Source organism: Microcaecilia unicolor, chromosome 2, assembly GCF_901765095.1.
Source record: "Microcaecilia unicolor chromosome 2, aMicUni1.1, whole genome shotgun sequence".
Taxonomy (NCBI): domain Eukaryota; kingdom Metazoa; phylum Chordata; class Amphibia; order Gymnophiona; family Siphonopidae; genus Microcaecilia; species Microcaecilia unicolor.
In genome coordinates, this window is record NC_044032.1 from 15,830,225 (window position 1) to 15,843,052 (window position 12,828).

The following is a 12,828-nucleotide window of genomic DNA, read 5'->3' on the forward strand; positions in this document are numbered from 1 at the left end:
CAACAACCATGGTCAATTGGGTCTCGCAACGGCGAGGACATAAATGAGATTGACCTAAAAAAATTTACCAACTAACTGAGAGTGTAGCCTGGAACAGAACAAACAGGGCCCTCGGGGGGTGGAGTTGGATCCTAAAGCCCAAACAGGTTCTGAAGAACTGACTGCCCGAACCGACTGTCGCGTCGGGTATCCTGCTGCAGGCAGTAATGGGATGTGAATGTGTGGACAGAAGCCCACGTCGCAGCTTTGCAAATTTCTTCAATGGAGGCTGACTTCAAGTGGGCTACCGACGCAGCCATGGCTCTAACATTATGAGCCGTGACATGACCCTCAAGAGCCAGCCCCGCCTGGGCGTAAGTGAAGGAAATGCAATCTGCTAGCCAATTGGATATGGTGCGTTTCCCTACAGCCACTCCCCTCCTATTGGGGTCAAAAGAAACAAACAATTGGGCGGACTGTCTGTGGGGCTGTGTCCGCTCCAGGTAGAAGGCCAATGCTCTCTTGCAGTCCAATGTGTGCAGCTGACGTTCAGCAGGGCAGGAATGAGGACGGGGAAAGAATGTTGGCAAGACAATTGACTGGTTCAGATGGAACTCCGACACGACCTTTGGCAGGAACTTAGGGTGAGTGCGGAGGACTACTCTGTTGTGATGAAATTTGATGTAAGGGGCCTGGGCTACCAGGGCCTGAAGCTCACTGACTCTACGAGCTGAAGTAACTGCCACCAAGAAAATGACCTTCCAGGTCAAGTACTTCGGATGGCAGGAATTCAGTGGCTCAAAAGGAGGTTTCATCAGCTGGGTGAGAACGACATTGAGATCCCATGACACTGTAGGAGGCTTGACAGGGGGCTTTGACAAAAGCAAACCTCTCATGAAGCGAACAACTAAAGGCTGTCCTGAGATCGGCTTACCTTCCACATGGTAATGGTATGCACTGATTGCACTAAGATGAACCCTTACGGAGTTGGTCTTAAGACCAGACTCAGACAAGTGCAGAAGGTATTCAAGCAGGGTCTGTGTAGGACAAGAGCGAGGATCTAGGGCCTTGCTGTCACACCAGACGGCAAACCTCCTCCAATGAAAGAAGTAACTTCTCTTAGTGGAGTCTTTCCTGGAAGCAAGCAAGATGCGGGAGACACCCTCTGGCAGACCCAAAGAGGCAAAGTCTACGCCCTCAACATCCAGGCCGTGAGAGCCAGGGACCGGAGGTTGGGATGCAGAAGAGCCCCTTCGTCCTGCGTGATGAGGGTCGGAAAACACTCCAATCTCCACGGTTCTTCGGAGGATAACTCCAGAAGAAGAGGGAACCAGATCTGACGCGGCCAAAAAGGAGCAATCAGGATCATGGTGCCTCGGTCTTGCTTGAGTTTCAACAAAGTCTTCCCCACCAGAGGAATGGGAGGATAAGCATACAGCAGGCCCTCCCCCCAATCGAGGAGGAAGGCATCCGATGCCAGTCTGCCGGTGGCCTGAAGCCTGGAACAGAACTGAGGGACTTTGTGGTTTGCTCGAGATGCGAAGAGATCCACCAAGGGGGTGCCCCACGCTTGGAAGATCTGGCGCACCACTCGGGAGTTGAGCGACCACTCGTGAGGTTGCATAATCCTGCTCAACCTGTCGGCCAGACTGTTGTTTACGCCTGCCAGATGCTTGGAGCACCATGCCGTTCCGGCGAGCCCAGGTCCACATGCTGACGGCTTCCTGACACAGGGGGCGAGATCCGGTGCCCCCCTGCTTGTTTACATAGTACATGGCAACCTGGTTGTCTGTCTGAATTTGAATAATTTGGTGGGACAGCCGATCTCTGAAAGCCTTCAGAGCGTTCCAGATCGCTCGTAACTCCAGAAGATTGATCTGTAGATCGCGTTCTTGGAGGGACCAGCTTCCTTGGGTGTGAAGCCCATCGACATGAGCTCCCCATCCCAGGAGAGACGCATCCGTGGTCAGCACTTTTTGTGGCTGAGGAATTTGGAAGGGACGTCCCAGAGTCAAATTGGTCCAAATCGTCCACCAATACAGGGATTCGAGAAAACTCGTGGACAGGTGGATCACGTCCTCTAGACCCCCCGCGGCCTGATACCACTGGGAGGCTAGGGTCCATTGAGCAGATCTCATGTGAAGGCGGGCCATGGGAGTCACATGAACTGTGGAGGCCATATGGCCCAGCAATCTCAACATCTGCCGAGCTGTGATCTGCTGGGACGCCCGCACCCGGGAGACGAGGGACAACAAGTTGTTGGCTCTCGTCTCTGGGAGATAGGCGCGAGCCGTCCGAGAATCCAGCAGGGCTCCTATGAATTCGAGGTTCTGCACTGGAAGAAGATGGGACTTTGGGTAATTTATCACAAACCCCAGTAGCTCCAGAAGGCGAATAGTCATCTGCATGGACTGCAGGGCTCCTGCCTTGGACGTGTTCTTCACCGGCCAATCGTCGAGATATGGGAACACGTGTACTCCCAGCCTGCGAAGTGCCGCTGCTACCACAGCTAGACACTTTGTGAACACCCTGGGCGCAGAGGCGAGCCCAAAGGGTAGCACACAGTACTGGAAGTGGCGTGTGCCCAACTGAAATCGCAGATACTGTCTGTGAGCTGGCAGTATCGGGATATGTGTGTAGGCATCCTTCAAGTCCAGAGAGCATAGCCAATCGTTTTGCTGAATCATGGGGAGAAGGGTGCCCAGGGAAAGCATCCTGAACTTTTCTTTTACGAGATATTTGTTCAGGGCCCTTAGGTCTAGGATGGGACGCATCCCCCCTGTTTTCTTTTCCACAAGGAAGTACCTGGAATAGAATCCCAGCCCTTCTTGCCCGGACACTGATCGGAGGTTATGAGAGGCCACCTTTGGTGAAAAGCTTTCAACCTCCCTCCGACTGGCAGGTCGCCCGGCACGGACACTTGGATGTCGGCTATGCTCTGCTGGAGCCAGTCAAAAGCTCGCCCCTTGCTTTTGCTGGGGAGCCGCGGGGCCTTGCTGAGTCGCACGCTGCTGACGAGAGCGAGCGCGCTGGGGCTTAGCCTGGGCCGCAGGCTGTCGGGAAGGAGGATTGTACCTACGCTTGCCAGAAGAGTAGGGAACAGTCTTCCTTCCCCCGAAAAATCGTCTACCTGTAGAGGTAGAAGCTGAAGGCTGCCGGCGGGCGAATTTGTCGAATGCGGTGTCCCGCTGGTGGAGAGACTCTACCACCTGTTCGACTTTTTCGCCAAAAATGTTGTCCGCACGGCAAGGCGAGTCCGCAATCCGCTGCTGGATTCTATTCTCCAGGTCGGCGGCACGCAGCCATGAGAGCCTGCGCATCACCACACCTTGAGCAGCGGCCCTGGACGCAACATCAAAAGTGTCATAAACTCCTCTGGCCAGGAATTTTCTGCACGCCTTCAGCTGCCTGACCACCTCCTGAAAAGGCTTGGCTTGCTCAGGGGGAAGAGCAACAACCAAGCCCGCCAACTGCCGCACATTGTTCCGCATGTGTATGCTCGTGTAGAGCTGGTAAGACTGGATCTTGGACACGAGCATAGAGGAATGGTAGGCCTTCCTCCCAAAGGAGTCTAAGGTTCTAGCGTCCTTGCCCGGGGGCGCCGAAGCATGTTCCCTAGAACTCTTAGCCTTCTTTAGGGCCAAATCCACAACTCCAGAGTCGTGAGGCAACTGAGTGCGCATCAGCTCTGGGTCCCCATGGATCCGGTACTGGGACTCGATCTTCTTGGGAATGTGGGGATTAGTTAATGGTTTCGTCCAGTTCGCAAGCAATGTCTTTTTTAGGACATGGTGCAAGGGAACGGTGGACGCTTCCTTAGGTGGAGAAGGATAGTCCAGGAGCTCAAACATTTCAGCCCTGGGCTCGTCCTCCACAACCACCGGGAAGGGAATGGCCGTAGACATCTCCCGGACAAAGGAAGCAAAAGACAGACTCTCGGGAGGAGAAAGCTGTCTTTCAGGAGAGGGAGTGGGATCAGAAGGAAGACCCTCAGACTCCTCGTCAGAGAAATATCTAGGATCTTCCTCTTCCTCCCACGAGGCCTCACCCTCGGTGTCAGACACAAGTTCACGAACCTGTGTCTGCAACCTCGCCCTGCTCGACTCAGTGGAGCCACGTCCACGATGGGGGCGTCGAGAGGTAGACTCCCTCGCCCGCATCGGCGAAGCTCCCTCCGCCGACGTAGTCGGGGAGCCTTCCTGGGAGGTGGCCGCGGTCGGTACCGCACGCGGTACCGACGTCGGGGACCTCAACCTGGGCGATGGGCCAGCCGGCGCCACGCTCGACGGTACCGGAGGCGCAAGCACCGCCGGTACCGGAGGGGTAGGGCGCAACAGCTCTCCCAGAATCTCTGGGAGAACGGCCCGGAGGCTCTCGTTTAGAGCGGCTGCAGAGAAAGGCTGTGAGGTCGATGCAGGCGTCGACGTCAGGACCTGTTCCGGGCGAGGAGGCTGTTCCGGGCTGTCCAGAGTGGAGCGCATGGACACCTCTTGGACAGAGGGTGAGCGGTCCTCTCGGTGCCGATGCCTGCTGGGTGCCGAATCCCTCGGCGACCCAGAGCTCTCGGTGCCGACGCGGGGAGGAGACCGGTGTCGATGCTTTTTCGACTTCTTCCGAAGCATGTCACCGGAGCTCCCCGGCACCGACGAGGAGGACGTAGAATCCATCCGTCGCTTCCTCGGGGCCGAGGCCGAAGAAGGTCGGTCTCGGGGGGGCTGTACCGCAGGAGCCCTCAGGGTGGGAGGAGACCCACCCGAAGGCTCACCGCCACCAGCAGGGGAATGGACAGCCCTCACCTGCACTCCTGACGATGCACCACCGTCCGACGACATCAGCAGACGAGGTCCCGGTACCACCGACGTCGATGCAGCTATCCGATGTCTCGGCGCCGATGCAGGGGCCCGATGCCTCGATGCACTCGATGCAAGGGCGGCCGAGGAAGATGGTCTGGACGCTGACGACGTCGATGCACTCGAAGATCCCGGTGCCGATGCCGACGAAGAGCCCGAGAACAAAACGTTCCACTGGGCTAGTCTCGCTACCTGAGTCCGCCTTTGAAGCAGGGAACACAGACTACAGTTCTGAGGGCGGTGCTCGGCCCCCAGACACTGAAGACACGACGAGTGTCGATCAGTGAGCGAGATAACCCGGGCGCACTGGGTGCACTTCTTGAAGCCGCTGGAAGGCTTCGATGTCATGGGCGGAAAAATCACGCCGGCAAAATCAAAGTCCGAAATGACGGAAAAAGAGCACCAAAAACTGTAGAGGGAGAAAAATCTCGACCGAGGCCGAAAAGAGGCCTACCCCGACGACGAAAGAAAACTTATCGGGGCCAAAAGCTGGAAATACGGGGAGGATTGAAACGAAACCCGGTGGAGGGGTTCCGGAGCACTTCCCGAGTACAGGAAAACTTTTCCGAAGAAAAAACACGTTCACAATATGGACGCGCGAGGTCGACTCTCCGGGGCTCGACACGGCGAAAAATACGACCGTACCGAGTGCGGACAAAAGAAGACTGGCCGGCTCGAGCCGGTTTCGGGCGGGAAGACGGCCGCGCATGCGCGGTGCGCGCGGGCGCGCGAGGGCTAGCAAAGGACTTTGCTAGTGAAGATTCTGATTGGAGGGGCTGCCGTGGACGTCACCCATCAGTGAGAACAAGCAGCCTGCTTGTCCTCGGAGAACTACTACTACTACTAGTTAACATTTCTAGAGCGCTACCAGGGTTGCGCAGCGCTGTACAATTAACAAAGAAGGACAGTCCCTGCTCAAAGGAGCTTACAATCTAAAGGACAAAAAGTGCAGTCAATCAAGATTGAGGCAGTCTAGATTTCCTGGATAGAGGTACAATGGTTAGGTGCCGAAAGCGACATTGAAGAGGTGGGCTTTGAGCAAGGATTTGAAGATGGGTAGGGAGGGGGCTTGGCGTATGGGCTCAGGGAGCTTATTCCAAGCATAGGGTGAGGTGAGGCAGAAAGGGCGTAGTCTGGAGTTGGCGGTGGAGGAGAAGGGTACTGAGAGGAGGGATTTGTCCTGTGAGCGGAGGTTACGGGTAGGAGCGTAAGGGGAGATGAGGGTAGAGAGGTAGTGAGGGGCTGCAGATTGAGTGCATTTGTAGGTTAGTAGGAGAAGCTTGAACTGTATGCGGTACCTGATCGGAAGCCAGTGAAGTGACTTGAGGAGAGGGGTGATATGAGCATGTCGGTCTAGGCAGAAGATAAGACACACAGCAGAGTTCTGAACAGATTGAAGGGGGGATAGATGGTTAAGTGGGAGGCCAGTGAGGAGTAGGTTGCAGTAGTCAAGGCGAGAAGTAATGAGAGAGTGGATGAGAGTTTGGGTGGTGTGCTCAGGGAGGAAAGGGCGAATTTTGCTGATCTTATAGAGAAAGAAGCGACAGGTCTTGGCTGTCTGCTGGATATGGGCAGAGAAGGAGAGGGAGGAGTCGAAGATGACTCCGAGGTTGCTGGCAGATGAGACGGGGATAATGAGGGTGTTATCAACTGAAATAGAGAGTGGAGGGAGAGGAGAAGTGGGTTTGGGTGGAAAGACAATGAGCTCGGTCTTGGCCATGTTCAGTTTCAGGTGGCGGTTGGACATCAAGACAGCAGCGTCAGATAAGCAAGCCAGTGATGTCTGGTGTGGAGAGATAAAGCTGGGTGTCGCCAGCATAAAGATGATATTGGAAACCATGAGATGAGATCAGCGAGCCCAGGGAAGAGGTGTAGATTGAAAAAAGAAGGGGTCCAAGGACAGATCCCTGAGGAACTCCAACAGAGAGCAGGATGGGGGTGGAGGAAGATCCATGAGAATGCACTCTGAAGGTACGGTGGGAGAGATAAGAGGAGAACCAGGAGAGGACAGAGCCCTGGAACCCAAATGAGGACAGTGTGGCAAGAAGTAAATTATGATTGACAGTGTCAAAAGCGGCGGATAGGTCGAGGAGGATGAGGATGGAGTAGTGACCTTTGGATCTGGCAAGGAACAGGTCATTACAGACTTTAGTGAGTGCCGTTTCTGTCAAGTGTAGAGGGCGAAAACCGGATTGAAGCAGATCGAGGATGGCATGAGAGGAGAGAAAATCAAGGCAGCGGCTATGAACGGCATGTTCAAGTATCTTGGAAAGGAAGGGTAGGAGGGAGATGGGGCGGTACTTGGAAGGGCAGGTAGGGTCTAGTGATGGTTTTTTGAGGAGTGGTGTGAGTACAGCATGCTTGAAGGAGTCAGGGACAGTTGCAGTGGAGAAAGAGAGGTTGAGGATGCTCCCGGATTTTGTTTGTTTAAGTCATTTTAATCATATCTCTTCTACGTTGATGACGCTGTATTGTGGGTTATTTCTGATAATTTACATTTTTTTCAGCCAGTTAGTTCTTTTAGATCTGCAATATCTAATTCATTTGATGTTCCCTCTTTCCAGCTGGTACATCTTGAAGAATACAGAGCCTCAATCTTCTGTATTATAGGATCAAAACTCTGGAATAATTTACCTCCAACACTGAGAACGCTCAGATCTTTGAGTCAGTTTGTAAGAGTTTGTTCCAGTGTGCCTTCTTGGATGTTCCAGGTACTTAATGCTGAAGATGTTAGTTTGACTAATCCAGGTTTGTCATATCGATGCTATGGAATTTATGTAGAGATGATTTCATGTTTGCTTATCTGTGTTTTATGTTTTTATATATTTAATGATTTTGTATGTGGAGGAGTGGCCTAGTGGTTAGGGTGGTGGACTTTGGTCCTGGGGAACTGAGGAACTGAGTTCGATTCCCACTTCAGGCACAGGCAGCTCCTTGTGACTCTGGGCAAGTCACTTAAGCCGCATTGAGCCTGCAATGAGTGGGAAAGTGCGGGGTATAAATGTAATAAAAAAAAAAAATACTGTAGACTGACAACAATGGTAGATGGTGCGGTATAGAAATTTCTGAAATAAATAAACTCAAGATAAGAAACACAGAAACTTTGAGCCGATGGTGCCTGATGGTCTCATGTCAATAAAAGGACATCCTAAAGCAGTTGACAGAGCCAAAATGGTGCCGGCATGCCTAGGGAGCTGCCATTTCTCCTTACTTTAAGTGTCTAAAGTTGAAGTACCTATGTCTGACTCTCATTGAATATCCCTCTTATGTTTTGAACTCATTTTCATAGGACCCAAGACTTATACCCACCAACCTGAGAAAAGAGAAAGGAAAGGGAGAGAGAGAAAACAGTCTTACCCTGCCATAATGGCACCAATATCTGCAAAGAGCCACTCTGGGCAGTTGAAGCCAAGGATCGCAACACCATGGAAACGCTCCAGGCCGAGCTATGGGAGATCAAAGAGACAGAAACATTACAGAACATTCTTTCAACCAGAAATAAAGAGATAACAGACAAGACAAATAATATTAGATGATTTTTTATTGGATGATATGTGCCCTGAGAGAATGTCAGTTCCTGAAAGCTGATCAAGAAATGTATTGTTAGTTCCATGAAAAGATACCACCTTCTTGTAACACCCCAGGGGATCAAAGGAGTCTCCCACTTCATGGTGCCGTGGGTCTCAGTTGGGAATAGATGTTCCAAGTTATCCCCACATGACCTGGAGTGCACATAAGCTGATGGGAAAGACCCTACAACTCATCCTCACAATCCTACCCCTCTACTGGGATAAAGTGTCCTTCAGAAGTAGGTAGATGAGGACAGAAGATAAAGTTCTGAACAGTCCATCCAGTCTGTCCAACAGTCCCATTCATTATCAATTGAAGATTTAATCAACAATGAACGTGATATTATATACTTGGTCATGGTCTTTCTTTGTTGTTTCTGGGACATAGGCTATAGAAGTCTGCCTGGCTCTGTCCTTATGTTCCCAACTACTGGAGTTGCTGTCAAAGCCTATCAGAATCTGTTTTGTCATTTGCAGGATACACTAATTAAAAGTCTGCCCGGCACTGTCCTCACCTTCCAAATTACTGGAGCTTCCTTCTAAGCTGTCTCCAGCCCATACTAAACCAGATTGCTATATGCGGGACTCAGACCATACAAACCAGCTCAGCACTGGCCTTAGTTGATACAGCCAGAGTCACCATCTAAGCAGCACTTCACATGCAAACACATAACCACCCTTTAAGTTTTGTTTTGCATATCATTTATTTTCTAATTAGAGATCCTCTGTGTTCATCCCACGCCTTTTTGAATTCCACCACAGTTTTTTTTATTCCACCACCTCCCTCGGGAGGGCATTCCAGGCATCCACCACCCTCTCCATGAAAAAGAATTTTCTGACATGACTCCTAAGTCTACCACCCAGCAACCTTAATTCATGTCCTCTACTTTTACTGTTTCCCCTTCTGTGGAAAATATTAGTTTCTATATTAATACCTTTCAAGTATTTAAATGTCTGTATCATATCTCCCCTGTTCCTCCTCTCCTCTAGGATATACATATTCAGGTCTTCCAGTCTCTTCTCATATGTCTTTTGGTGCAAGCCCCATATCATTGTTGTCGCCTTCCTCTGGACCACTTCAAGTCTTCTTACATATTTAGGAAGATACAGCCTCCAAAGCTGAACACAGTAATCCAGATGGGGCCTCACCAACGTCTTGTACAGGGTGTAACCAGGTACCTCTCTTGTGCAGCCAAGGATAGAACAATCTCCTCCAGCCACAGGCTCCCGGCACAATGAAGAAATAGATGTCCACCAGTAACTTCAATCTTAAGGACTTTTATTCCATTCAGGTTTCTAGTACACAGTTCCAACAGCAGCATAGCACATACCAGGATTCAATACAGGCTTACAGGCTCCAGTCTGGGCTCTTTATCCAGTGCACAATAAACAGTACTTCAATTCCCAAGACAAACAGTTCTTTCAGTTCATCATCACAGTTCAGTCACCAAGCAGCTTTTGCTACCTTCTATCCTCTTTACCTTCAGGAGAGTTCAATATTTTAGGGACTCCTTCTACCCAAGGGTTTCCCCTGCATCAGCTTCACAGTGAATTCAATACTTTTGGGACTTCCTCTCACCCAAGGAATCTCAGCCTGCTTCAGTACTTTAGGGACCTCCATGCCCAAGGGTTTTCAGCCTGCAAAATGCTTCTCTCCTTCTGCTTCTCCTGAACTGAACTTCTGGGACTCCTTCCCACCTGCCTAATCAATCCTTGGCTTCAACTACCACAACCAATCATTCTCCTTCCATTAGCTTCCTCACACCCAAACCAGCTGAGTTAAGCATTAGACTAATGAGACCAATGATGAGCTCCTGCACACAGGGTTTCCCAACTCTCTTTCCACCTAGTGGTAGCCACTCTACAAAACCTGCCAGCTTACACCCATGTCTTCCTTCATTGCAGCTAGGAGTTCAGTCCGGGTTCTTCATTTCCCCCTCTGGCTCCTTGCCTGCAATGCCTTCTGGGACTTGTATTTCAGACTGAAACTGCCTTAACCCAACTATCCTGGAGGTGACTTTATCACAAGGGGCATCAACACCTCCTTTCTTCTGCTGGTCACACCTCTCTCTATACAGCCTAGCAACCTTCTGGCTATGGCCGCCGCCTTGTCACACTGTTTCGTCACCTTCAAATCCTCAGATACTATCACTGCAAGGTCCTTCTCCCTATCTATGTGTATCAGCCTCTCACCACCTAGCAGATCTCCTTTGGGTTTTTACTTCTGAAGTGCATCACTTTGCACTTCTTTGAAAGCGAATGCTACATACCTGTAGAAGGTATTCTCCGAGGACAGCAGGCTGATTGTTCTCACTGATGGGTGACGTCCACGGCAGCCCCTCCAATCGGAATCTTCACTAGCAAAGTCCTTTGCTAGCCCTCGCGCGCCGATGCGCATGCGCGGCCGTCTTCCCGCCCGAAACCGGCTTGAGCCGGCCAGTCTCATATGTAGCAAGACAAAGACCAGGGAAGACACAACTCCAAAGGGGAGGCGGGCGGGTTTGTGAGAACAAACAGCCTGCTGTCCTTGGAGAATACCTTCTACAGGTATGTAGCATTCGCTTTCTCCGAGGACAAGCAGGCTGCTTGTTCTCACTGATGGGGTATCCCTAGCCCCCAGGCTCACTCAAAACAACAACCATGGTCAATTGGGCCTCGCAACGGCGAGGACATAACTGAGATTGACCTAAAAAAAGTACCAACTAACTGAGAGTGCAGCCTGGAACAGAACAAACAGGGCCCTCGGGGGGTGGAGTTGGATCCTAAAGCCCAAACAGGTTCTGAAGAACTGACTGCCCGAACCGACTGTCGCGTCGAGTATCCTGCTGCAGGCAGTAATGAGATGTGAATGTGTGGACAGATGACCACGTCGCAGCTTTGCAAATTTCTTCAATAGAGGCTGACTTCAAGTGGGCTACCGACGCTGCCATGGCTCTAACATTATGAGCCGTGACATGACCCTCAAGAGCCAGCCCAGCCTGGGCGTAAGTGAAGGAAATGCAATCTGCTAGCCAATTGGATATGGTGCGTTTTCCTACAGCCACTCCCCTCCTATTGGGATCAAAAGAAACAAACAATTTGGCGGACTGTCTGTTGGGCTGTGTCCGCTCCAAATAGAAGGCCAATGCTCTCTTGCAGTCCAATGTGTGCAGCTGACATTCAGCAGGGCAGGAATGAGGACGGGGAAAGAATGTTGGCAAGACAATTGACTGGTTCAGATGGAACTCCGACACAACCTTTGGCAGAAACTTAGGGTGAGTGCGGAGGACTACTCTGTTATGGTGAAATTTGGTGTAAGGGGCCTGGGCTACCAGGGCCTGAAGCTCACTGACTCTACGAGCTGAAGTAACTGCCACCAAGAAAATGACCTTCCAGGTCAAGTACTTCAGATGGCAGGAATTCAGTGGCTCAAAAGGAGGTTTCATCAGCTGGGTGAGAACGACATTGAGATCCCATGACACTGTAGGAGGCTTGACAGGGGGATTTGACAAAAGCAAACCTCTCATGAAGCGAACAACTAAAGGCTGTCCTGAGATCGGCTTACCTTCCACACGGTAATGGTATGCACTGATTGCACTAAGGTGAACCCTTACAGAGTTGGTCTTGAGACCGGACTCAGACAAGTGCAGAAGGTACTCAAGCAGGGTCTGTGTAGGACAAGAGCGAGGATCTAGGGCCTTGCTGTCACACCAGACGGCAAACCTCCTCCACAGAAAGAAATAACTCCTCTTAGTGGAATCTTTCCTGGAAGCAAGCAAGATACGGGAGACACCCTCTGACAGACCCAAAGAGGCAAAATCTACGCTCTCAACATCCAGGCCGTGAGAGCCAGGGACCGGAGGCTGGGATGCAGAAGTGCCCCTTCGTCCTGTGTGATGAGGGTCGGAAAACACTCCAATCTCCACGGTTCTTCGGAGGACAACTCCAGAAGAAGAGGGAACCAGATCTGACGCGGCCAAAAAGGAGCAATCAGAATCATGGTGCCCCGGTCTTGCTTGAGTTTCAACAAAGTCTTCCCCACCAGAGGTATGGGAGGATAAGCATACAGCAGACCCTCCCCCCAGTCCAGGAGGAAGGCATCCGATGCCAGTCTGCCGTGGGCCTGAAGCCTGGAACAGAACTGAGGGACTTTGTGGTTGGCTCGAGATGCGAAGAGATCCACCAAGGAGGTGCCCCACACCTGGAAGATCTGTCGCACTACACGAGAATTGAGTGACCACTCGTGAGGTTGCATAATCCTGCTCAACCTGTCGGCCAGACTGTTGTTTACGCCTGCCAGATATGTGGCTTGGAGCACCATGCCGTGACGGCAAGCCCAGAGCCACATGCTGACGGCCTCCTGACACAGGGGGCGAGATCCGGTGCCCCCCTGCTTGTTGATGTAATACATGGCAACCTGGTTGTCTGTCTGAATTTGGATAATTTGGTGG

The 12,828-nt window shown here is 51.6% G+C and overlaps 1 protein-coding gene across 2 annotated transcripts in view; it reads right to left on the bottom strand.

The window, feature by feature from the left end:
• Nucleotides 1-12,828, bottom strand: part of LOC115462797 (long-chain-fatty-acid--CoA ligase ACSBG2-like) — a 257,186-nt gene that overhangs the window by 182,020 nt on the left and 62,338 nt on the right. For both annotated transcript variants that reach the window (XM_030192806.1, XM_030192805.1), the window contains exon 5: nucleotides 8,187-8,275. In XM_030192806.1, coding sequence (XP_030048666.1) covers nucleotides 8,187-8,275 — 89 coding nt within the window. The remainder of the gene's footprint in view (nucleotides 1-8,186; nucleotides 8,276-12,828) is intronic.